This window comes from Apostichopus japonicus, chromosome 3 (genome assembly GCF_037975245.1).
Source record: "Apostichopus japonicus isolate 1M-3 chromosome 3, ASM3797524v1, whole genome shotgun sequence".
Classification (NCBI taxonomy): domain Eukaryota; kingdom Metazoa; phylum Echinodermata; class Holothuroidea; order Aspidochirotida; family Stichopodidae; genus Apostichopus; species Apostichopus japonicus.
In genome coordinates, this window is record NC_092563.1 from 24,671,481 (window position 1) to 24,698,317 (window position 26,837).

The 26,837-nt window shown below is 36.1% G+C and overlaps 2 protein-coding genes across 2 annotated transcripts in view; one reads left to right on the forward strand and one right to left on the reverse strand.

Moving 5' to 3' along the window:
* LOC139965575 (dynein axonemal heavy chain 5-like) overlaps window positions 1-25,421 on the reverse strand; it is a 75,374-nt gene extending 49,953 nt beyond the window's left edge. The window contains exons 1-24 of the mRNA XM_071968087.1: window positions 24,729-25,421; window positions 17,841-17,975; window positions 17,380-17,464; window positions 16,415-16,444; window positions 15,856-16,016; window positions 14,474-14,830; window positions 13,990-14,166; window positions 13,724-13,837; window positions 13,418-13,525; window positions 12,602-12,911; window positions 11,854-11,990; window positions 11,487-11,572; window positions 9,575-9,896; window positions 8,862-9,068; window positions 8,008-8,179; window positions 7,031-7,176; window positions 6,466-6,622; window positions 5,147-5,416; window positions 4,114-4,304; window positions 3,695-3,812; window positions 3,128-3,261; window positions 2,192-2,393; window positions 1,312-1,547; window positions 230-445 (exon numbers count right to left, since the gene is read on the reverse strand). Of these exons, the coding sequence (XP_071824188.1) occupies window positions 230-445; window positions 1,312-1,547; window positions 2,192-2,393; window positions 3,128-3,261; window positions 3,695-3,812; window positions 4,114-4,304; window positions 5,147-5,416; window positions 6,466-6,622; window positions 7,031-7,176; window positions 8,008-8,179; window positions 8,862-9,068; window positions 9,575-9,896; window positions 11,487-11,572; window positions 11,854-11,990; window positions 12,602-12,911; window positions 13,418-13,525; window positions 13,724-13,837; window positions 13,990-14,166; window positions 14,474-14,830; window positions 15,856-16,016; window positions 16,415-16,444; window positions 17,380-17,464; window positions 17,841-17,975; window positions 24,729-24,872 (4,215 nt within the window). The 5' untranslated portion in view covers window positions 24,873-25,421. The remainder of the gene's footprint in view (window positions 1-229; window positions 446-1,311; window positions 1,548-2,191; window positions 2,394-3,127; window positions 3,262-3,694; window positions 3,813-4,113; window positions 4,305-5,146; window positions 5,417-6,465; window positions 6,623-7,030; window positions 7,177-8,007; window positions 8,180-8,861; window positions 9,069-9,574; window positions 9,897-11,486; window positions 11,573-11,853; window positions 11,991-12,601; window positions 12,912-13,417; window positions 13,526-13,723; window positions 13,838-13,989; window positions 14,167-14,473; window positions 14,831-15,855; window positions 16,017-16,414; window positions 16,445-17,379; window positions 17,465-17,840; window positions 17,976-24,728) is intronic.
* LOC139965576 (protein broad-minded-like) overlaps window positions 11,590-26,837 on the forward strand; it is a 76,365-nt gene continuing 61,117 nt past the window's right edge. The window contains exon 1 of the mRNA XM_071968092.1: window positions 11,590-11,596. The gene's annotated coding sequence lies outside the window, so the exon portion shown is untranslated. The remainder of the gene's footprint in view (window positions 11,597-26,837) is intronic.

Below are 26,837 nucleotides of genomic sequence, written 5' to 3' on the forward strand. Positions count from 1 at the left end.
TATATAACAATGGAATAGAGCAGAGAAATGTTATGGCCTCAGGATTACAAGCATTGTGCTCTATCAACTGAGTTATGTAGCACCAAGACCTTAAGTTGATTGCAAACCCCCTTGATAGCAATTTCTTTGGCTGGGGGTGGCAGTAAGTACCTTGCATACCCTACCCCAGGAATCGTAGTAAAGAAATGACCGATAGTTTGCAATACAAGATAGTTGGTGAAAAGCTTACCTCTTTATAGTCATCATAGAATGTATCACAGTCAGTTATAAATGTTTCCACATTTTCTAAGAGACCTCCTTTGAAGTCTGGCTGAATCTCTAAGAGGTGATGAGAGAGCTGGGTTGCCTGGGTAACGATCTTCTCCCAAGAGTATCTCAAGGTATCCACACTCTCTGTGTCGTCCTTCATGAGTAATTCGTACTTGTTTAGGAGAGCGTAGGATTCCTGTCACAAAGAAAAGGGAACCAAGGAAATGGTTTATCAGGAGAATAAGGTACAAGAAATGATTGATGTAGCAAACAAAAACACAATGCCTCATACAGAAAGAATGAGCAGTGGTGTGTAATGAACAGAAGGATACAAGAATGATTGATGGAGCAGAAGAAGAAGAAACAAACAAAGATACATAGAACAAACACTCACACATAAATAAAGAAAGAAGCAATCATTCATAGGGCAAAATGAGATACAAGAATGATTGATGAAGTAAAACAAAGAAACAATCACATATAAAGAAAGGAAGCTGTAACTGTTCATAAGGCAAAATGAGTGCAAGAATGATTGATGAAGTAAAAGAAGGGCAAAATAAGTGCAAGAATGATTGATGAAGTAAAAAGAAGAAACAGACAATCACCCATAGAGAAAGGAAGAAGCAATTTTTCATAAGGAAAAGAAGATAACAGAAATGATTGATGAAGTTAAAGAGCAAATAAACAATGATTCATTACAGAAAGAAGCAACGGTTCTGTAACACAAACATTTTCACAGCTCAACCTCAACAACTTACAACACTGTTAGTTGTTAACTATTGATTATCTTGTACATAACTCTGTTCATCAATATTAGTGTATCATCAATATTAGTGTACCAAATTTATTTAGCTCATCATTAAAGTTAACCCTCCCCATCCTTTCCCCTACCCTCTTTCCCCTTCCCCATCCTTTTCCCTCCCCCATTTGATTCTTTTTTCTATTAATAACAACTATCATGTATTGGACAACTAAAAAAAATCTGCCTTTTGAGTTTCCACATACATTATGCCTACAGAAATTATGCAAATTTGATTTAAAATAAGTTGATTCAATATTCACCTCAATAGGGCCAATTTGCATATCAATAGAGATCTCCTTCTCCCTGACATCCTTCAGGGTGAGCATGGCCAGTCGAATATCATCCAAGTCTTTGATTGGTCGGCTAAGCTTCTTTCCCGTCTCTTCGATGAATTCAAATATATCGTTCATATTGGATCGGTACTTCTCGTTGCAGGCCTTAGCGAATGCCAATTGCCAAGCTCTTGTCTCTGTAGTCAATGCCAACTTCAAATTTTCTGTTTTTAAAAAAGCAACAAGAATACACTATGACTCACTATCCAAAAACTCATTTAAATGATATGAATTAAATAACTATAGACTTTGATTAAGAGGGAATTAAACTTGTCCTTCTTAAATCGAATGAAGCAATTGGTATGGGAACAATGGTGCTTATTTGATAATTATACAACAGCTTCAACTAAAATGGATCATAAAATCAATATTACAATGTAATATTAAATATGATTGTTTCATACAAAAACATGTACTTCACATTCTCTTGTTATTACAATTCAAGTTACATTCATGCTGTGCGTACAAAGACGTACACAAAATTGGCTATTCATGTTCGTTGTCGATCTGGCATGTGTTCCATGTTTCGTTATGCCTGCATTTATTTAAGAATACCTTTTCCTTTATTTTGGTGGTAATAGTCCAAAACATTGCTGCTATTTTCAAATTTTCCTTTTTTTTTGGCTTCCCAGTTTTCAATGATTCATTTACTTACAGAATTAAAATATATTTAAACTGCATTCTTAAATTCAATATTCAACAGTACTTCATTGTTGAATCACAGAGTGTGACATGCTGACACAATTCCTAGTTCTGAATATGAACTACATAAATAATCATAATAATAATAATACGTAATACTCAGTACCTGTAAAGAGGGCCAGGGCGCCAACATTGTAAAACTCTGGTTCTGCTTGTATGCTTTCTTCCAGTTCTCTGTAATGAAGGATCATATTTTGGAAGTCGTTCAGTTTCGGCTCAGAGGCCAAAAACTCAGCCACGGTCTCATCTCTGTCTTTCTGCCATATTGAATGGTATTCCTTGAAGCTGTCCATCGCAGTTGTCACTTCCTACAATTTAATCAAATATATATATATATTAATATGATGTATGGTGCTTTAAACACAATGAAAACAAAGACCTTCACAGTGCAAAATAAACGAAGTATGAAACAGTTTGGCATTTTGAAATCTAGTATAGATACTAGTATAAGGATATCAAGTACTTGTAGTTGCACTAAGATAGATACTTGTACAAGGTTAGTAAGTTCTTACTTGTAGGTGCACTAGTATTGAAATAGTACAAGGTTAGTAAGTACAGTTCCCACTTAGAGGAAGCCCTGTACCCGTTACCCTTTATCATATCCAGAGAGATTCTACTTGCACTGGTACCAGGTGTGGACCCAGGACTATAAAACAGGGTTGTGGCTCAAATGGCATTCCAAGGAATACTACAATATAAGGTAGGTCTACAATTCGGTCAAAGTGGAAGCTTTTCTAATATCTTCTCTTTCTTGTTTTTTTTTTTTGGGGGGGAGGGGTGAAGATGAATGGGGTGTACACCCTCCACCCACCTACACCCCTAGATCGATACCTGATAACTGAGCTAATGATATCAAACAGGAGAATTATACTGCCATGTAACTGATTGTTTGCATTTTGTAATTTCCTGTGACCAGTATATTATTACAATACAAATTATGAGGTGGCTTTTAAACAAATTGGGGAAATTTCCTTGCATTTCCATTGTTCGAACAATTAACAGTCATTTGACCTTCGACCTCACATAACTTATGGTTACTGACCTCAATAGTGGAGTTCACTGATGTTGAGATGACAGAGACTACCTTAGCAACCTCCTTGTTCTCACTGACACTCTTGAAGTAACTTTTAGTCTGAGCAGGTGTCATCAAGAGAGTTGGTCTATCCTCTGCACGACCTTTGAAAGAGGAGAGCATTCAGAATTGAAAGGAGTCTTTACACCACAGTTTGTAGAACCCATGTAGAAAACATTTAAGTTCTTATATAGCCTATATCTTGAGCCCTAATGACAATGCTCATGTTGCAAATCCTCAAATATTAATCAAGTTAACTTCCACCGGAAAAACTAGATAACAGTGCTTGAAAACTCTATCTTGGCTATGGACACCTGCATCCTATCATCAATTATTTATACTAAAATAAGGTCAGTTCTCAAGATTAATGCACATATTTTTAGTTATTCCCTTTACCTCCTGACATAGGAAATGTAGTGTGTGGATAAATAAAGTGAATTTCTATTTATACAGGTTCATTTGACTCACTTCACAAACAAAGGGAAACTCAGATACAAACAAAATTGGATAAATGAGTCAAAGGGGAATTTAACTTACTCTTTCTGTTTGTACCAGCATCGCTACGAGAACTCTCTGAGGGCGCTATGCTGGAAAAACTGCTCCTCCTTCCGTCATCTCCGAGCGCCTTTTGTCGGATCTCCGCTTCCTGCATTGCCTAATGAATAAAACTCAGTTAAATCAATTATCAGAGAAGCTTTGGAAATATCTAAAACTTATTCCTAATATTTTATTATTTTACAAATAGCGGGGCATTTTTCTTTATACCTATATCAATATAATATGACTAGCCAGCTTACATGAACACTGAATTCTATATTTATATTAATATATAATTATACTTAATTACATTATCAAAATTTCATAGTAATGTAGGAATCTTGAATCTGTATTTTTCTTCCAACCAAAAAATGGTAAGAAAGTAAAATTTAGCAAAGGATTTTTAAAAAAAAGCTTACCTTTGACTTTCTCTCTTTGCTCCACTGCATGACCCCCTTTGACACCCCTACAACCATCTGGACTGCTTTATTTACTACCTGTTGCACTTCATCTAGGGTTGGTTGCATTACTATGTTCGGAATAGCTAGACCCAAGTTACAACGAAAGAACGGACAATCTTTCTTTCGTCCCTCTCCATTTTGACTGGCATCTGAAAAAAATCCGAATACTGTTTGTTAAACAGACTGACAAATGATCAAATGTTTTATTTAAAAAAAAATCAGTACACATTTTTGCGGAAAAATAGGATCTGATTCCAAACTGATTCTTTTCAGCGACATAAAGTAAATGTGTCTTCATATATATGACAGGCATTTAATATTCCATGCTGTGTTTATTTGGTAACACGTGGATTTAAAGAAGTGGTAGGTTGGTACAATGCCTTATCTGGCAAGATACTATAAACGAGGGTGATAGTGATGATTACTTGAAACACTTGCGATATAAGAGGACTGCACTAGGAAGAGATTCAGATAACCAGATATTATGTTCTACAATCTAATGTGTGAATAAACTTGTGAACAAACTTATATGTGAACAAACTCTGGTGTAACGGTGTTGTATAAAGAAAGTGTGGACTTGTCAATAATCAACGGCATGCACGATATATAATGATATAATATTAATGGTCAATGGTGATTGCAATCATTACCCGGATAAAAAAAAAAATTAAAAAAATCATGATAAATAAAGAATGGGAGTGTACCGATGTCAAATAATAGAATGGTAAGAAGGAAGATGCAGGTGAGTCGATGATAACTCACAATCTTTGCAGAAAAAGGACTTTCAAAAACTGCTCAATTTATAAAACAGATTATGTAGATTGACTTAGAGGGCCTGATGTTTCGATCCTTGCAGGGTCTTCTTCTGAGTCACAATTTATGCAGTTGAACTCACGAACGAATAAGAGTTAAGATATACAATACAATGTGAACAACCTTGAAATGTTAAACAACAATTCAAACTTATTGATACTATATAAATGAGACTGACCTGCGATGTAACTGAGATGGACGGTGGAGGTTAGCCGCTTTCTGATAGACTCCAGCGTGTATCGAGTATCTCTCAGCAGGGCGTCCAAGTTACGGTGGTTGAAGTGCGCAAGCAGCTCCTGGGCAGCCTCCTCTAAATGTTCCTTCATCTCCCTTTTACGCTTGGCGGTGCTGATGGCGTTGTTGGCTTGGGACTTGACGCTCTGGCTCCTACTGGTGCTGTGCATACTTTTCCTAGATGGGGTGGGGCTGGATTTGCGTTTCTCACCATCTATGGAAAAAAAGGGCGACATGTCATATGAGATTATTATATGGCTTATATTATGAGCTGTCTTCTAATGGACAGTTTAACCTTACTGGTAAGTGGTATAAAATACCGTCCAAGTCCAAAGCTTGTCAACTATGTTCAATGGGCACAACCGGTATTGACGATGTACATGGTCAATATCTAGCAGTGATAGTAACGTTCATACCAGACATAGAGAGCTTCCACGATGTTAATATTACAATAGGGGTTAAATTTCCTTTCTTAGATATTCCATTTGGGTTGCTAATTAAACAGATTAGCCAGTTAAGGAAAACATTCCAATCACCTAAAACAGTAGTACGCATTGTGAACAAAGTCTTCTACAAAGTTGACGTATGGATGAGAATCATCCAAACACCGGCTGTTCCAACCACACCCACAACTGGTAAATGTAATTCAAACCATCTGCCAAACAGTTTTGCAAACCAGACCCAGTTAATAGTGTCTCATACTTCAGCATCTGTTTGGTGAATTCTTCAATTCACATACTAGTTTTTAGATATCTACGGTGAATTAACAGCTGCTCCTTTACAACACTGAGTTAAAATGCAAACAATTTTACATCCAACCAAAATGTAAGTATAAGTTAGAAATAACAAAATGTCAAAAAATATTTCTATAACCACACCATTGCCCAAATCTTCTAACACATACAGATTAGTTAAATATCCCTGTTGTCTAACTTAACAATCCCCATAACCTAACCTACCACAAATCACTTAAAGGTTCTCAGTATTGGCCCCAAATATGCTAGAAAAAAAATCAAATAATGGTCACTCATGCTCCAATCTCAAAACGTAGTTTACAACCATCTTCATATTATCTTTGCTCACTAAACATTTGTCTTCTTTGACTCTCCTTGGTGTTTGGAAGTAATTTTGAAAATGTAGAAACACCAGAAAACTCTTTCCGAAAAACTTCTTACAAATTTTAGCATATTAAAATTTGGAAGCCCAATACTGGTGACCTTTGACCTCACCAAATTCCTTCAATCCTTAAGATGACTGACTTACTTTCATCTGCAACTTCCTTCTCCTCATCCTCCTCTTCTTCTTCTTCTTCTTCCCCATCTTCATCTTCTATCGTCAACATATTGATGAGCTCGTTAGCCGCTTCCTCTACCTGAGCACTCTTATTCTGTAAATTCACTGCTCCTTTGTTGCACAAATCCTGAAAATGAATGACAAAACAAGCAAAATTGATGTCAGAACATGAAAATTAAGTTCAAACATTTGGAAGGAAAGGTATTCAAAACTACAATTTGGAGTGTTAGCTCAGTGGTTAACGCCGATGCCTCTCAATCATAAGGTCCCCAGTTCGAGTCACTCCCAGATTAATGTATGTCGTCCAGTTACAGAGTTGTTGAAAACTGACAATTCATAATCATGGACGTTAAATATGAATCTCAAAGACTGACTGCGGTCAGCTTGCAGCTTTGATCAGCCTATGAGGCTTCTTTGCGAGTTCCTGCTTGCAGGAGGATCTAATACACATACATACATACAAAATATGATGACTAATATTCTTTTCTGTTGAAATCATTGACTGTGATGCTAATGAAAGTTCTAAGCAAATCACCTGAGTGTTTTCGAGAAAGAAATCGATGGACCAGGGTTCATCTTCTGGCAGCTGACAAAGAGGGACCATGGTCATCTCTTCCAGGACTGAATTGATGCGGAACTGGCAGAGGTCGTTGGCCCTGGTAATCAGCAAGTCAAGTTTGGCTGAAAAATCATAAAAAAATGATAATAATCAAGCAAAGAAAATACCGTCAACTGGGATGACAAGACTATTCCCAGATGTTAATACATCAAACGCCCATACAAGAATCTGCTAGTTTTGTATTTCGCTATGTGAAGTACACACGGAAAATAGTTAAAAGTAATGAACGTTGCCTCCAAATGTTAAGATGCTGACATTTGCTTGCAGTTCTCAGAAATATGTTTTGGTAAGGAATTTCTGTCCTCAAAATCATTCCCAGGCAATAGGAAGTGTTGAATTTGAATGCAAGATGCCACATGAGTGGCTGTAAAATGCTTGTTAAAACTTTGCAAATGTGTGACCATTCTTTGACTTTCTAGCATATTGCTGATAATATTGAAGACTGTAGATCAAAGGTCACCTATTACCATAAATCTGCCTAACAGGGTGGCCAACACTCTCAAGATAAGTTTACATCATCCAGCATTGCTAAATGCCTCTAAAACAATCTTAACTAAGTTCAAATATTCATCTGTTTACTCACTGCCAAAGTTAATCACAACCAGAGATACCAACAATAGACTGTAAGGTCTAAGTTTGTATTTGTCACATTTTTCCTTTTTCATTACAACATGAATAAACAAGAAATTCCGTAAGAAATTTATTTCAACAAATATTTAAGCTTATCCATCATGGATTACCCATTTGCAAGAGATTCCCCCAAAAAGACAACAACCCCCCCCATCCCCCCAAAAACCAATAGCCAAAGATTGGAACAATACAACTTTCTACCATCATATTATCTTTCTCTTTAAATAAGATAGATTTACGTAGATTTACATAGTTATACATACCTAATGCTTCATGTATGCCGGCTGTATAGATTTCAATATTAATGCTCGTCCAGGTGAGCATTGTTAATCCGGGGTCCATAACATTGTCAAGTTTGTTAATGTGGGGCACCAACAGGGGCTCGAAGGCAGGTTGAATCAAACTCCGCACACGTTTGTTCTCCTTCAGCATCACCTGTTGTAAGTGTACGAGATATGTAGATTTATTCTCCAGACAAAATGTCCAGAAATTCTTATTCCCTCTGTCTTAATTAAACAACCAAACTATGGAGGGCAAGGGTGGGTGGAGGAGGGGAACCAGCACCGAGGACCAACCATTAACGAACGAAAAAGAGCATAATCTTTGTGTTTTATTCTGAAATCAGTATATCAATTACCAGCCTGTGTCTCATGCAGTACAAGATAATATGTTAATGTATTATGATATCAATTATATTTTAAATGACATGATTAAGGGAAGTGTTCTACCACAAATCAAACAGTAGGTTGCAAACAAGTACCTGTCGAAATGTTCAGCTGATCATATCAAGACTAATTTTGCTCTAACCATCAATTACAAATTCCAAATCGATAATCAGACCAAAAATCAGAGAAAGCAAAATCAGAAATACATTTTAATAATTCCACTTGATGGAGGTCATCGCCACAACCACGCAATTATCCACATCTCGACTCGCAAATATCCATAGGAAATGCTCTAGTTTTTGTAAACAATACATGGGTAAAAGGAAATTCATTCTTTTATTCATGCCAGCACATTTTCCAACAGATATTCCATTTAAATATCCACACAAACTGTGTTATATTCCCATCCAGGCATGCATCAATTTTACAAGCATTTCACCTCTCTCACATACCTTTAGGCTGTTGTAATGTTCCTTAAATACACCTTGCTTCTGGCGTAGTTTTATGGCAGCTGTCGGGATCTCCAGACCCAGTCTTGACATGCATTCCGTTTCTCTCATCAAGGTCAAGATTTGGGGGTCAAAGTTCACATAGAGTTCCTTGGTTTCAGGGTGTTCTACCAGCAGTGAAGCATGGAGGCCTGATTTTACAGCATCCACCTTAAAACATTGATGAGAAAAGAAAAGTGGAAAATTATACCATGCTATGTTTTACAATTTTCTCTGGTAGGTGAATATTATTCTCATTTGTTGATATTGCCAATTAGAGCAGGATAAATACAATATTATAATATCTTTTTATTGCCTTAATCTAAATTACTAGCAAATCAGAAAAAATTATAAGATTTGGTTCATACAAAACAAATTTACCTAAAGGAAGAAACACAATCAGAATTATGATTGGAAGGTTGAGGCAAATTCATTTATGGCCTTCAAATCTTCTTAAAAAAAAAAAAAATTTTAGTTGAACAAAATATCTACATATATATATATCAAGTTATTTGCATATAATTAACATAACGATGACTGAAAACGATTGCATTACATTACCACCAATCCACTATGAATCGTCTCATTTATAATCTTATTAAATACTTTCTAGAGTGTCTTTGTGAAGGCCCAATACGAGGGCTAACCAAACAACCCTCATGCCTCCTCCTCCTCACCTGCCGTAGCCAAGCTCGATGGTACAAAACTTCAAATTCCATTAATACTTTGGCCAATTTATTGTAGTTTCTGATTATTTTCTTGCCCTCGTTCGACGTAAGTAACTTCGGCCGTTGCTGAAATTCTTCCATCGGTTCCGAGATTCTACGGAACATCTGTCGAGCCCAGGTGATCTTGCCGGATATTGGCGGCAGGTCTCTGGCGATCGGAGGGTCGTTCTTGTTCCTCTGATAATTCTTGGCGGTGTTTTCAATTTCCCTGCCAAACCTCTGCAGAATGGTGTTGTACTTCTCAGCAACATTCAGAGCTGGGAGACCAAGACTACAAAAGAATAAATAAAAATTACTGCCCGTTTCAGTGATGCAACGATACGTAACATACTTGCACATGACATGGAAGAAAAAAAATCATATTCATTGTCAAAAAAGGAGAAAGAACACATACTGACAGATTTTGACATGTCTATGAAGAATACATGAACAATTACAACACATACTGACAGATTTCAACCTGTCTGTGAAGAATACATGAACGAATATAACACATACTGATAGATTTCAACCTGTTGTGGCCAAATTTGATTTCCAGTTTAGTCTTTGCTCCTTCAATTGGTTTATAGCGCCCTCGTTTTTGGTGAGTGAAACTTAGATTTACTTCAGCCATCTTGTTTGGGCTGTTGCTGTTTTTTCAGATGGTGTTCTGCAGCTTGGTTATGCAATTTAAAGGTTTAGGTGGGTAAATAGTTTCCTTTGTTTATTTTATTGTCTATTGACAGCTTTCTTGGGATATGGTTTTCCTGTGAGGTTCCTAGGTTTCATTTTGGTACATGTGACTTTGCTCTTTCTTCATTGAGATAGTAACGACAGTGTATTCCTACTTTATATATTAAATGCATATATGTCTTGTCGTATTCCAAGTGTAACGTTAGGACTTACTTAACATTGTTCCTTATTACTTGGTTGCAGTGCAGTTTTTATGTTTTTGTAAGATGTGTCAAGGTTTTTGTTAGAGATTGACATTGTGTATGTTGCAGTTCTTTTACTCATAATTGTATTTTGTTTTTCCAGTTTACGGTTGTGAACTACAGTACGTCAGGTTCTTACGTTTCGGTTCTTACGTGGAGGTGGGGAAATTGTTTCGGTGAGATGTTATTTTGCAATCGTTTGTTGCAGAGGTATACGTACTTTTATTGGGCTTGGGTTTATTTTAAGATTCTCGTTTAGTTTAGCTTCCCTGGGCAAGCCTGGGTGAATGTGTTTTTTCAGTACTGTGGTATTCAGTGGGGAAATTGGAGGTTTATCAAGTTTGTAGTTTAGACTTGGCTCGGGTTTATATCAAAGGTGATCTATTTCACAATGCATATTTTTCAGGGATATTGTTACGTGGTTATATTATGTAAGGTCTATGCAGTTTCTTGGGAGTTTGGAAGTCCTCTAGAGTTAAAGGGGTAGTGAGTTTGGAAGTCCTATAGAGTTAAAGGGGTAGTGAGTTTGGAAGTCCTCTACAGTTAAAGGGGTAGTTTATTGAGAGATTAGTAGCAATTTATTTTCTATGTATTTTGCTTCATTTTTTACTCTCTTCAGTTAACCGCTACGCTGTCCAAGTTGAGCGCATTAAACCAACAGATCTCCAAATTGCCTCCCGAGTTTTCTTTCTTAAGCTAAGGACCCAACACAACCTGTCTGTCAAGAATACATGAACAAATACAACACATACTGACAGATTTCAACATGTCTGTGAAGAATACATGAACGAATATAAAACATACTGACAGACTTCAACAAGTCTTTGAATGAATAAGACACATACTGACAGTATTCAACATGTCTGTGAAGAACACACAAATGAATATAATACATAATGACAGACTTCAACATGTCTACGACAAACACATGAATGAATATAACTTACCGGTCAAACTTTCTGATGACTTGAAAGGCTCTTGAAGTTGAGTGGATACCATCAAACAAATTGTCCATGAAACTCTTTATTTGATTCTGTGTAGTAAACAAGTATATCAAATCCGATTGGCCGATAGTGTTTAGAATAATCAGAATTAATGCCTCAAATTTATTTTTGCCTCAGTCATAATGTCACATCTTAGATATTTATAGATTTGAAAAACAATTAGAATAAAAAAAAATTTACCACAATTTTCTGTTTCACTTTCAAAAACAACCTTCAAAGGAAATGCCTTATGACAATATTTTAATTTTATGCCATGATACTGCAAGTACACAATATAAAAGAGGCAATAAGGAAATAAAGAGCATCTCACCTGAAGTTCTTGAACCTGACGTTTGAATTCTGCAAAATCATCGTCAAAGTCTGCTTTTCTCTGATCCAGAGGGTTATAAGGTTTCTTCTTCATTGAGGTGTAAATAACACTGAATCTGTTTGCCATTAGCTCCATGCCTATTGGTTAAGAATACAGCAGGTTTTTATGATATTATATCCAAATATAAAACAAAAGAGTTATGGTTCTCTAAGACACTTCTTCTGATGGAAGATACAACATTGACCAAAATCTCTAACTAAACTTTGCTAATGGATTGAACAGATTTTAAATATGCAATGGGTGAAAATTAGGAAGTTCTAGAATTAAATTTGAAACTTGGTTTGTGTTATCAAATCAGTCTCAAGAAAAAACCAGAACACAAGTTAATCTTAGTTCTCTTGTTCTCTCTTTTCCATTCCAAGTTGGATTTCTTTAGCAGCCTTATGCCAAAAGAAAAGTTAACGTTACATGTACCCTTGTGGTCTATTTGTTTATTTCATGCAAAATTTGATTTAGATTGTATTCCCTAGTTTTTTTAAATAGAATTGACTCAAATGTTCCTAATTTGCATTTGACTTCATCTTGTCACTGAAACACAACATCTTGCAACCACTTTCCTGTTCGATTTTCTTTTTGTATTTTAGTTCACAGGCAATATTTGGATATTGATTATTTTCTGCCCCATAATGCAAACAATAAAGAAAAAAATACAAATATCCAAACAAGTCAACGATGCTTCTAGTCTTACCTTCAATCTTTGACTCCGATAAACTGGAGAACATTTCGATGGTGCTGAACATCTCAATGATCTTGGTCAGCCTTCTTTCGAAGGTATCAAACTTTCCAAAGATGTACATCTCTGAGAATTCAAACTGCCTCTCGGAAGGAGTGCTCTCCAGTTTCTGTTTAGTCTTTTGAAAGTGATGTTGGTACTCATGGTTGAGCTTGATACAGGCTTTCAGTTTGGGGATGAGCTCCTCGGTTGGCTGTTCCCAGATGCTGTAGAGTCCGTTGCATGAGATGTGAGCCTTACATGCAGTAATCATTTGGTTTGTGACCTGGAATTACAAGATTTGGAGTCAGGTAAACTGTTTTTTAACAATCACACCTCAAATCCATATCTTCATTTCATATGGTTGAAAGTAAGTGGTGTAAATTTCTCTTAAAATTGGCAGCATTTAGGATAAAGTAAAGGCACATGAATAGTAAGCTTCAATTTGATATTTTATAACTTTTTATAACTAATTGCATGCAGAAATCATTGACTAGTAACATGGAATATTGTTCTTTGACAGTTAAAAAACCCTTTCAAGAATTACACCTCCAAGACTCTTTCTATAGTCATACGATAGTAGATGGTGCCAATTTTTAGTTAAAATTTATCACTTTGGGATAAGTTAAAGGGCACATAAAAAATGAACTTCTGAGGTAAACTTATATAAAGGAAAAATATTTATTAAATATTGGTACTGTAGTTTATATCTCAAAGAATGAGCAATCATTGCAAAGAACTGCTTTCCTTTTACACAAGAAAGACATGAGAACAATATGTAAATTTCTTTACCTTCACAAACAGCGAAGTCATCCGCTCTGAGGTGTTATACAACCTTGAGATGCTGTGAATCATACGGATGGCATTGATCAGACCAGGGATAGTCTCCACCATGCCGACCTAAAAGAAAAAAAACACAGAAAGTATTCAATAATTTTATATTTGCTTCTTCATTCAACACTTGAGCAAATTCCAATCTGCAAATGAAACTAAGAAAGAAATTTTTCAGAGTTATTTTTTTAATCTTTCAATAGTTTAATCACCCATGCCAACCCAGAAAAGAAGACTTTAATAATCACCCAAAACTAAAAAACTTACCGGGTCACTGTTGTAAAGAGGATCACAAAACTTCTCCAGGGTGTAGAGAAATTTCACATTGTCTTTGGCCTCATTTGCATAATCAGTGATTCGACGATCAAGGTCCATCCATGTCTGAGAGTAGAAGAATGACGAAGAAAAATATAAGGAAAAAGGTAAAAAAATCAATATAATTTGAGGTAGGTTTAATCACAAGTTATACTGCCTTTTTTAACCCTATTCTCAGGACTCATACTGTATGTGGGAATAATTAAAAAAATCCTTACCTTCAAAGTTTTTGATTTTGCAGCTTGCAGCACAAAGAGTACGGCTTTGATGTTAGGTCCCTTCAGCTGTTGCAATAAATAGTTAAACCTTGCCATCCGTCTCTTCCAATGATCTAACTCTGCTCTTGGGCCAATGTTGTCAGCTTCTTTCCTCATCTGCTCACTCTCTGCAAGAACCTACCCAAAAGTAACAACAACAAAATAAATAAATAAATATGGCTAACGAAGAAATCCTTTGAACTAGCACGTGATTGATATATTTACTAATATCCAACATTTTGATGACACTCAACAGTAATATTAAATTAATTCATCTATGACATAAAGCATTCTATAGAATGGTTTTATAAGCCCAGGATCAGAGCTTTCTTGTTTCCATCTGCAAGTCATTTGCTCTCTACACCTTACCCATATTCCCCTCACCCCTCCCACCGATACCATACCCTCATAGTGCATTCATCTTCATTACATCATCAACTCTTACCTGTTCAATCTGTTTGATCCACACAGCCATTATAGCTTCAATAGTCTCCAGATCCTGGGTACTATTAGCCACTGCCTGGTAATCTGCAGCTTTGTGGAGTTTAGATAAATCGTAAGAGTCACACTTTTTCAGCTCTACCCTCTCACCGAGGGACTCCTGTGCGCTCCCTAAGATGGCCACGAACGATTCGAGATTATTCAGAAAGTCTTCCCTCGTCTGGTCGTGAGCTTTACCACTGAGTTCCCCCCAGTAGTTGTTGTTTCTCTTCAGAAAGGGAATCATGATCCCGTTGAGGTACTGCTCGACGGCCTGCAGGATGCCGTTTTCGGTTGCGTCTAATCGGGAGAGGATCACTTCCTGAGGGTCAAGAGAGATATTTCACTGTCAAACTTATCCAGCTATAATGAGGCCATATCCATTCATAGTTCCCAAATTTTGACAATGATCATATTTCCATCAAATTCCCAAAAGATTTGAAGCTTCCACATTTTTTTATAAAGTCGAGAGTCCAAAGACATTAGCATCTAGTGTGCTACCCTTTAGATCCGTTCATTTTCCACAATCAACAACTTTAGCCTTGTTCACAATTGTGAACGCAAGAAAGATCAAGATCATAGTGTGAACGCTCGCATACTCAGGATCAGACCCTGCAATCATGATCATTTTTACTACCACCGTGGGGGAAAACAGGATCCTGATCCCTGTTGCATTCTCAAATGTGAATAAGGCCAATAACAATTATTCTGCTAGAAGACCGACACATTTCTTCCTACCTTCAGGGTGCCATCAGCTGATAATAAGCCTAATCATTTCATGATCAATGACAACAGCTTTGTTTGACAAATTCCATCTACAATGTAGATCAATAGTTTGACAAGTTAATTTTCATTTCCTAGCTAAGTAAAAGAGAACATTTTTGAAGTTTTCTAAGTTGCTTTCTGACATTTGATTAAAACTTGTATGGAAGAAAGAGTGTGTCTGGACAATGAAATGTTGATAAATCGATACAAATTAAATGATCACTCACTCATCAAGTTTGGCTTGGTAGAAAAAGTCTGAGAGGACTGTCTAGTTTGATCGATTGTAAACGATATAATTTCAAACAATATTTTATACTTGGTAATTCGCAAAACTGTAAACAGAATGCAAAAAAGGTGGCTCTTAATTGGAAAGTACTGATATCTGCTCTGAAAATATTTACCTTGCTGACCATAGTCACAATTACCATATGTATTAGCATTTGCCATTTACCACAGTCTTTGGATTGCAGGTCATGTGATGTTGCAAACCAAACACAGCCTCTACATACTTCACTGAAATTTGACCAGAAAAGACTTCCTGAACCCTTACAACATTCTGTTCTTGGGTTGATAGCGACATACCTTACTGATATTGTCACTGGTGAGAACCTTCTGGGGTGAGGTTTTCAAAAAGAAGATGCAAATTCCATTAAGAGGGACCTCATGGCCATCGGCTACCGTTATACGAGGTTTCCCACTCTTAGAGGACTTCTGCCCTGGGGGTCCTAGACGAACCTGTTCTCCTGTTAAGGAAAAATTGTGATTCAAAAGAATTATAAACATGTTTTTATTAAGAAAGATCATAAAATCCACAACGACAGATCAGCATAAATGATTTGTGGTAAATTTCCAGTCATTCATATTACACAAACATTATAAATGGGGAAAACTTCCAAAGAGTGTTCAGTAGTAATATTTTTGAAATTTTAAACTCTCCACATTACTCCCAGACATAAGAAGGGGGCTATTTAATTGAAACTTCTCCGGGATGAAAAAATGCTTTGATTGGGGGGGGGGCAAATCTTTTAGCATAGCAAAGTTGATCCATTTGCAAAAACTTTTGATTTTCTTATTTCAAGAATAAGATGTAAGGTTGTAAAATCTACTTTTCATTTTTTGGTGTAACTTATCCTTTACTGACCTCCTTCTTGAATCCAGGCATGCTTCACATCTGAAAGTAAAAAACAAAGAAACTAGTCATTAGCAAATAATCATGTCAGAATGGGAAATCACTCTGTAATTCCTTTTTCTTCTCATTTTTATAGCAAAGTTATAGGGCGACAATACTCCTATGTTTAAGATTTTTAATTAGCTTCAAGAATTATTCTAAGAATCAAATACAAAACAATGACACCAACAAACATGAATGCATCCCTCCTAGGTTGGACATTGAATTTGTTGTAGGTTACCACATCAGTTTATACTCTAATCGGATGTTCCGATCACAACGAGAGTAGCAACATCCAATATAGAACTCTCTTTAATTCTTCCTATGTAAACAATGTATGCCAACAGTCCATACATCATTTGCTTTAAGCCGCTGGCCTTTGGACTCTTATCTCTTAATGCAATTAGCAACCACAAGCAAAGCCTTGGAGACGCTAGGGTAAACTATACACTAAGACGGTAACCTGTTAAGATAATCCATTGCACAATATTCACTCACACTATAAAGTCTTGTCCACAATTTCCTTCTAAAAATTATGTTGAAGCTAAGGCGTCATTTTGGGACATTTGTCTCAAAAAGTCTAATTCCATAAGAAACATAAGGAAAAAGCCTGCGATGTGACTTGATTTCTCAGATTCATAGGGTACTTGTGCAGCTAAACGTACTGTTCTGTACTATGGTACATCTAATAATTTGTCAACATGTCAATCATAACATTTTGCAAAAATATGCAATGGTCAGTTTGTAAACTTCTGCAGTTTTACAGACATTTCACTTTCTGATTTCTATCAGGCAACTAATTGTCCGCTAATTTACACATCTGTTTTTAAGCAAAATTTTATTAAAATCTGTGTATACCAACCAAACATTAAGACTGAATGAATGAATAAAATTTAAAAAAGAAAGAAAATAAAAAGAGATTTTTTCTGCAGTCTTACTTGGATCAGGTTCAGGATCTTGATAGAAGAACATCAAATGAGATCTCTCCCCTTCAGCCGTGAAAAACTGATCCATTTTTGAAATCTGTCAAAATTAATGTAATATAATGAATGAATGAATGAATGAGAGACTAAAGCTATTCACTATTGTCTCTAAATTGTATAAGTGCACAAGGAAAGCCTAAAAACTCATTTACATAACATACAGCCTATATACATGTTATTATTTTCAATTTTCTTTGACCTGCGTAGGAAATTATTATCTTGCATAGAAAACGATGCAAACAACAGCTTTCCCTTATATATATATATTGCAAATACAGTACTGTACAGTCAGTTAATTTTAAAGTTTGTAGATCACCGAGTTGCACCATAACAGGTGTAAACCATGCCACACCCTCAACGTTAACCATTTATGATCACAACTGGGTAGTCAGACAGCAGTGATGATGTATACTCACAGTGTTTCCCTCCAGAATGGCATCTTCCACCTCCATCCTCTCCAAGCCCAGACTGTCAGCCACGGTATCAATGAGGTAAGCATGGCATTCATCTAGCGACGCCCGTTTGGTCTCACGTTCCTCTTTCAATTTTTGCTGCAGAGAAATAACAAAGAAATTATTTCCTTAATTTCAGACCGCAGTTGATCCCGGGAATGGACGAAAAACAACTTTTCACCATCAAACAGTAGAATTTACTGAAATAGTGCAAGCAGAATAAAGATGTTTCACATACCACAGGTTGTTGCATGATATGACAAGGTTGCACAGGTGTTTGCTTTTTAAGCCTCCAAATTCGATTTTACCACACATTTGGCATTTGTTCCAAATATTGTCTAAAAGTCCATGATGTTTAAGTGTTTTTTCAGGCAGTAGAAACTGTCCTTTACAAGTTATCACCCAAATGGAAGATTGATTCATTTAAGGCAAATCCAGTCATTGCCAAACCTTCTCTTCATTTTCTATTTTATACTGTACAAGTGTTCATACCAGTTCTATGCTGTTTGCAAAAACATTTCAAGGCCTTACATTAATGTATCTCACCATTATTACTTTCTGACAGGTGTAACTTCTCAAATGTCCATACAAAGAACTATTTTTAATTTAAATCTATTGGTTCAAACACTACCCAAAATTTTCAAATTGGATAATAAATAAGACTATCCCCTACTGACATATTTCTTCAGGAAAGTCTCTCAAATATAAGAACCATTGCACACATATGCCTACTGTATGTGCCAAACAGTTGGTGGAATGACATTTATGAGTAATCGTCTCTGAGGAACCATAAAATACAGGTAAAGATATCATAAATGGCCACACAAAATCATACTGTCTTCTACTGTAGTTGCAGTAGCATGTTCTGGCATTATTGATCCAATGATTTTCTGGCAGAATTACTTGATTTAACTTAACAATATTTCCTTTCAATATTTTGAGTAATTGATCACTGGAGGTTGAACTGAAAGGTCACTTATCATTTAACTGACAAGAAAGAGTTGTATCGTGGGCAGTGTCTTGGTGTACAAAGCGACTCTTAAAATTTGCAATTTGTTTCACATAAATCTGTTCAGCAAACTAACTAGGCCAAGGTGGTATATTAATGTACCTTGCAAGAATTCTATTCGGATAGCTGTAGGCTCCTACAGAACATGTCCAACAAAAATAACTATTAAATTTAAATCAGTTGGTTCAAACACATGTGAACTGTTGTTTCAAATTGATACTGTGCAGTAGCCTACTGTGTAATATGTCCCTGAGGAACCATAAACTTTTGTAGTGAGCATTTACACTACAGGTAAAGAAAAAATCGATTTATTTTCCACATTCAAGATTAATAATTTAACATCATCGAGGTATTACTAAATCCTTAAGGCAGCATTTATTTTTACATCAATGTCTGCAATTACTACTATTCCCCCCCCCCCCCCATATATGCTGGTAAAAGTGCCATTAAGTGGGCACGGCAGTTCCATTCCAAGAAATGCTTAAAGGCTGAACCCAATTCACATAGTTTTTTCCTATACCATCATCCTCAGGTACCATAGAAAAAAAGAAGAAAAACAGCACAAACACACACGATTAAATTGAGGATTGGAAAATGCAAACAAAGACCTCCAAGAAGTCTTCTCTCAGATTACCAAGTAACGATGCTGCTTCTTTATCTCCTTGGTGCTAATCACCGTCTCCTTTCTCTTCAATGGTTTACTCATCTCGAGTTCAATAGACCCCGACAGCTTCACATGTGGAGTTCCTTCATCAAATACCCCAAAGAGTACTAACTAACATGAGTGCAAATTAACTTTGCCATAAGCTACTGAGCAACAAATTTCTGTTGGCGAATGGGAAGGATTCATTGTCCACAGTCTGTTTTTGTGGGGTTTTTTTATTGTTTGGACTGAATCAATGTTCTTGAGAGCGAGAACATAAACAATTTCAAAGCTATCCAAAGAAATGGTAGTACTTGATGCAAAAAGCTAAATCATTCGTTGCCAATTCAACAGCCAATAAAAGACGAAAACATCCGTTGTCAATTTAATAGTCAATATACGATAAACAAATTACAACATATACTTAATGAAAGAAGAACTTCCAAATAGTGATGACACTGAAAAAAATATTGCTTTGGTCTCCTTAAGAACATCTAGTCCCAGAGAATATTCACAATTGGAAACAATCCTGATAAACAGCTCATTCTAACAAGAGGAACTTTTAGGCAAAGACTTCTTGTAAAGCTGACGAGATCCCAAACCAACTCACAAATACTTCCACTGTACTATACTGTACATCTGCACATGCATGCAGACTATAATGTCAAAATGCCCGAAGGCATGAGCAAGAAAAATAACTGGAAAATATATATCAGTTTAGATTTACACCAGTATCACTTGAGAATATGACCGTTTGTTTTAGTCAAAGGAAGAAAATAACTTCCAGGCAACTTTTGACAACTCAATGCCCCAAGAGAGTTGTTATTAAACCTGATAATATTACAATTCAAACAATTTCTCCAGTAAAACTATAAGCACATCTGTCAAGAAGTGTCAAAAAAGTGAAAATTTCCTTTCTGAAATAAATTGATTTCCTTTTGAGCAGCAATGAAAGATAAAAACTGACCTACTGTAGGCACAGTTCATCTACAGTATACTAGTATTCAGTCCAGTCATAAAGCCACCAAAATCTAACGAACTTGACACAGAGCCTTCAGGGTTGCTAACAACAACAACAGTTTTTATCTACTGAGTTGTCCAGTTCAAAGTTAAGCGATAAAGCAAATTGACACACTGTTCTATACCTATTGATTCAGCAAGAGCTCCAAAATCCATAAAACTTATAAAAAACTAAACACCAAAAAACAATGCTAATGAATACTGAGGGGAAAATGAGGTCAATTTCAAGAGTGGGGAAGCTATCATTTCATTGGTTCAGTTTTATCAATCAATAAATATGTTAATATGATAATTTGGGAGCATCAGTTGCTAAACTTGTTTGAAGACAAGAAGTCCCAGTATATATAGTGACTTACATATAATTAGGCTACTGTAAGTAACACTGTACAGTTTGCATAGAGACTTACTGGCTGGTTGAATGGGCATGATCGGATAAAAGCTTGACAGCTCTACAGTAATTAAAACAGGAGAAAATACCAACAATTAAGAAGGCAATTATTACGCAGCGCTACACAGTAAGTACTGGTAACTATATATTGGTTCTTTATTTTACTAAATTACGATTATATTTAATAATAAATAAGACCCTCAAAGCAATATCAAAGCCAGTACTTTCCGGATTACAGTCAATAAAGTAAATTTGGCAGGACTTGTCTTTTTGCTAGCAACAAGGGAAACTTCACCAGTATGGGTTTACTTGTGTAATATAATCAATGTTGGTATATTGGGTGGCTGGTGTGTTGGACAATTCTATCATTTTAAATTTCTTGTTGACCTGAGTTAAGTGATCAAACATTTTACTCTCAGAAATTTAAAATCTGATTAAATATGCCATGAAAACACACACTGACTGATGTCTATCATTAGGCAGGCCTATGCTATCTCTTAAATAGTACATTTTTACTATAGTCTGGTAGATATACTGTAGCAGATAATCACACTAACATTTTGGTCCTTTCATATGAGCATATGAAACATCGATACAAGTAAAATATAATCAAAACTACGGTATGTAATATTTCCTGAATGGTAATGAGGGTGAAGAACTTAGCATGCATAGACTCCAGATTATGTGACCTGATGAACTTTTTATTAGTTGAGCTGATGCACACTGTATACAGCCTGAAGTATGCATGTTATTAAGCAGTCTAAGCACTACCACATGTATTCAAGTATGACTGTTCATACAATGTTAAAGTCAAGCGACATGGGGTTTCCTTTGCATCAAGCTTAATGCTCAATGCTTTATGAATAGGCCAAAGTTCAGGAAACTTTGATACACTGTGGTAGTGTGATTGATTATGCAGCTACAGCCACCTACTAGTATTGAAAAATAAAAGTTTGTTTGTTTGTGTGTTAACAATGGATTTTTAATCCGATCTACTTTACACTATTAATGTTCTAAAAAACAAAACTAATGAAAATGCACAAATCACCCAGGAATCGTCTTGTTGGTAGCAAGAAGCAACAAAACTGAAAGCCGGTTAAAATGCATTCAATGGAGACGGATCATATGAAAATAATCACACTTTTTTGATACAAAGGTGTACTATGTGCTTTTGCACTAAACTTTGGCCCATTTGAAGTGATGAAAGCAAAATTTTATCAATGTAAAATACTGCCTTTTTTTGCATTCCATGTGCTATACATTATTCAAATCCATGAGCAAGATGATAGCTTGACGTTCTGTGTAATTACTGTGCATTAGACTATATGCTGAGTTACGTACTTATACACGATCACTATTATCATAGAATGTCAGTAGGAGACATTTAATTGCCCACTTCGAAAATACGTTTACACTGTAACACAGCGAGTAGTTTGAAGGACACATTCCACACAAACCGTCATTCATTAATTGTTTGCTGGTAGCTACTGTACCCTGACAACTCCCTGGTTAAATCCAGTACATTTTTCTGTACTCATACTAGAAGCAAAATTCAAGTAACTGTCCTCATGACTTTGTACTCTTACACAGGACTTTATGGTCATACTGTACTTATTTTAAGTCAAACACCTGGCTGCATATTTCCCTATTTGTAGTCATTGTTTGTATGCATTGTTATCATATGAATGCACTTGCTGCATATTTTTGTATTGGATTTCATGCAACTTCACAATAACTTGCATACTGCATACATATGTGTAAACACTTTATCTACATGATGTTAGAAATGGCAGAAATGCAGAATCTCTTTAGTCCTCAACACATCCAATTCCTCTTTGAATTAGGTACCCAGAGAAATTCTTTAATAGTATGATGATTGTTCAATAAAGAGTTACTTCCAAAAAACAATTAGCTTTATTAATGCAAATTATGCTTAAATTACGGAAGGCATATATGCAGTGGATTTTGAAATATTTATTGGTCCACATGGAGTTATTGCTACAAATCTCTTTGTTAGAAATGATCCACAACAATATTATGCACAGTTGCTATAAATTAACAATTTTATTTAAATGATAATGACTAAGTCTTCTTCCTCATCTTAACATATGCAGCATGCCCTTTTACTTTCAATAAAATTCATTTGTTATTTTTGTTGTCTGTTTGTAGTCAATAGAAGTTAAACCACCTATTTTATAGTTTGCAAGCAGTTTACCAAATGTACAGTACCAAGTACAATTGAGGTCAACCAATCTTGGAAAATTTAATTTTATCATTGTTGTTTCTGTAATAATTACATTTGATTTTGATCAATTTGTTGTTTAAACATCTTTTTTTCAGTAAGTATTAAACATGGCATATGTAAGCCAAAAGCATGCCATGTTCAAAATTATGAATATTGCATAAAAGAATGCTTATATTTCTAGTTAACAACCAAAATCACTATTTCTCCTCATGCTCCCCTCACAAACACACACTTACTTCATGTATCTTTTGACAGTCCATGTTAAGGTTTGTCATTCTAACAAATTGTTATCTATAGGCTAATATGGTACACCTGACTGTGTGTCAGTGTTTTAGTTTCTAAGTTTAGTTTAGTAGAAAAAAAAAAGAATCAGGAGGGACACTCAAGTAACCATCAAGGACCTGATGGGAGAGAAATAAAACTGAAGACACTAACACTCAGACCCGATTACAATGCATAAAGTGCTTGTCCAAAGAAATCTTAAACCCATTCACACTATATGCAAGTACAACTTTCTCAGGCAAACTGTTCCACTCATTCACATCCCTATTAGAAAAAAGATATGCCGAATATAATTAATCCTACTTTGTGACTTTTGGAGTTTATGACAATGACCTCTGGTACAACTACTATTACTTATTAGCAAACATGAAAAAGTCAGTGAGGATAAAATTGTCAAAACCATACACAATCTTGAAAACCTGAATCAAGTCACCACGTAACCTCATAAGCTCCAGTGTGGTGAGATTCAACAGCTGTAACTGCCTATAATAAAGAAACACCCTTTAAGGAACTAATCAGCCTAGTAGCCCTCCTCTGGACATTCTCTGGTACTTCCTTATCCTTAGCAAAAATATCGGTTCCAAGCCTGCACAGCATACATCCAGATGAGGCCTTACCAACTGCTTATAAAGCCTAACAACTATGTCCTCTATCAGAATTCTGAAGTTCCTCTTGATGGTCTAGAACCTAGTATTACCTCTTTTAGCAGCTTTGAGGCAATGTTTTGTATTCTTTTCAGTACGGTGTGTTAGGGTTAAAAGTTTTTTGCTAACTTGTTGGGTACAATTATAGAATACCCGCCTTTCAGAGGGTCACTTTCTCTGGTGGAGTCACGGTTGAATTGTTTTAGTTCTCCACCGCGACTCTGACTCAAGTAAAAATAAAGTATTAGAAACATATAATGATTTCCCCACTGTATGAATAACTTAAAACATATATACTCTGGGCTTTCTTGTACCCGTAGTCAGGACTATGTTCTCTGTTATATATATCATGGATTTGTACTAAATACAAGGTCAAGTTTTTTAACACTTAGTTATAGGCTAGAACTAGGAGGTCTAACTTGATAAGCTTAGCAGCTTATGTGGTACTTTATAACCGTAGTATAGTCATATAGTATAAGTCATATAAGCTTGGCACATTAAGACGGACTGTCAGAACACAATCAATTGAAAAACTTACTGATTTCAAAACAAAAACATTCTAACGTAGGCTAGATCTACCACAAATAAACTGTTAAAAATATTAAATGCAACTAAACCTACCTGTCTCTCTTTCAGATTCTCTCCGGGAGCTAAGGCGGTCAACCTCGACTTAGTTTTTGGATCCGCACTCCCATGTCGCTTGCCACCACCTGCTTTCAAGCGATTAGGTTTTCCGGTGGTTTTTGACGGCTCTACGTCAGCCATGGACTCAAGAGATGCACCGGATCATAAGCACCTAACACATATGTTTATGAGATAGCTATGAAAGTTATCGGTACTTAAAAATTAGCAAAAATATTAAACTATGTTTATCCAACTGCTTCGATTAGCAAGTGGCCATTTTGGTTGTATACACGATCACCAAAGAGATATGCTATTACCATAACAATCAGGCAGGTTCGTACACTTTAGCACAGGGTAAAACACGGTAAAAAGGTTGTTTTCTTATTCATTTTTTGTTATTAAGCGTCCCCGTACTCTACTTTGTAGAATATTATATTCGGTTAAAAATTGAAACAACATACACTAATTGTACGTTACTCAAATATTATCATTGGAACTAACATTCTGTAGCTATATGAGACCTCATCCAATGAAGAATAGACTCGACTAAACCTTCACAAGTATCACAGATCACCTGTCAACGGTAGTATGTGACTCGTAAATCGTTAGTATTAATGTTTGATTTGTGGGCTTGTGATATTGATTTTAATTCGTAAGCTACAAAACCGGGGTGCTAAAGGACGTTCCGGCCCTTGCAATATGCGTCGCTGACCTCGTCAATCTTTTAGTGTAACAGTGAGAGTACTGAAGTTTTGAAAATTTGTACACAACAGTACAATGTTTTAGACGACCACTGGTCAGTGTCGGATTTATACGGGGAAGGGGATTGCCCATGTCCCCCTGCCAGAGGGGCCCCTCTTTGCAAAACCAAAATGATTAAAGCCCTTTTATTAAAAGATATATTCTTTTGGTAATATGTCATTTGTCTTACGTAAAAATCTACTTATGTTTTGCTGGCATGCAGTGGCGGAGCTAGGGGTATTGGTCAGAGGGGGCGGGAATGGTCTGTAGGGGCGCTTTCGACACTATCTAAGCGGAGCGCCACCACAGGTTGGCGCGGAGCGTACAAAATTTTTTGAGTAAAGATACTCCCTAGATAGCAGGAACTGACCCTTTCCGGGCCTTGCTAATTTGCAGATAAACGAAGAATAAATAGGTGTCATTGCCATTTTGTCAGAAAATTACACCAACAAAATGTGACAATGTGACAATGTGTATTTACTAATTCAGCTATCTCATTTAACCTTTCTATATGTGTACACTTGTCAGTTCCAATTGCATGCAATTAAATCACTTTGATGTGTTAAGTTGGTCATTTGCTGTGTCTTTAAATTTCTGTGTATGCGTGACCCACTGAACCAGAAGTGCCCCTAAGATCTAAAGTGAATGTTATCTGAGCAATACAGCTAAAAAAGTTCCTGTTTATCCTTATATTATTCACTGGTCTATTCAGAGACTAATAATTCTACGAACAAGTTGCATTTCGATAAAATGCTGAATGCAGAGAACCTTTACAGCTGAGCAAATTAACATTCCAAATGTATGAGATTTCAAGGATAAATCAGTGAATGGATCATAATAGGAAAGTAAAATGTATGAGATATATTGTCATTATATCACTGATCACCACTGTGATCCACTTGAGTGACCAGTGGGGGGGGGGGGTGGGGGTGTGACAGGAGATTGCAGTATCTGGCCCAGGTCAATTATGGGGCCAGTGGAATTATGTTATGAAGAACATTTCCACTATATATCACTGATCACCTACTGTGATCCACTCGAGGGACAGGGGGTGGGGGGGAGGGGGAGTGACAGGAGATTGCAGTATCCGGCCCAGGTCAATTATGGGGCCAGGGGAATTATGTTATGAAGAACATTTCCAAATATGCAGACTTCAACATAAGGGCATCCTGAGAAATAATTATCCCTAGGGCCCAACCTTACTAATGATTTGCCTGTGTGTACAAATTTATTGTTGCATATCTTGCTTTGCCCAACTGGATACTACCCCATGCCCCTCATGTCACATGAAATGGGCATTTAATAAAACCATCACGTATAATGCATTTATTATAATAATATTTCAAATTCATGTTTGTCGTGAAC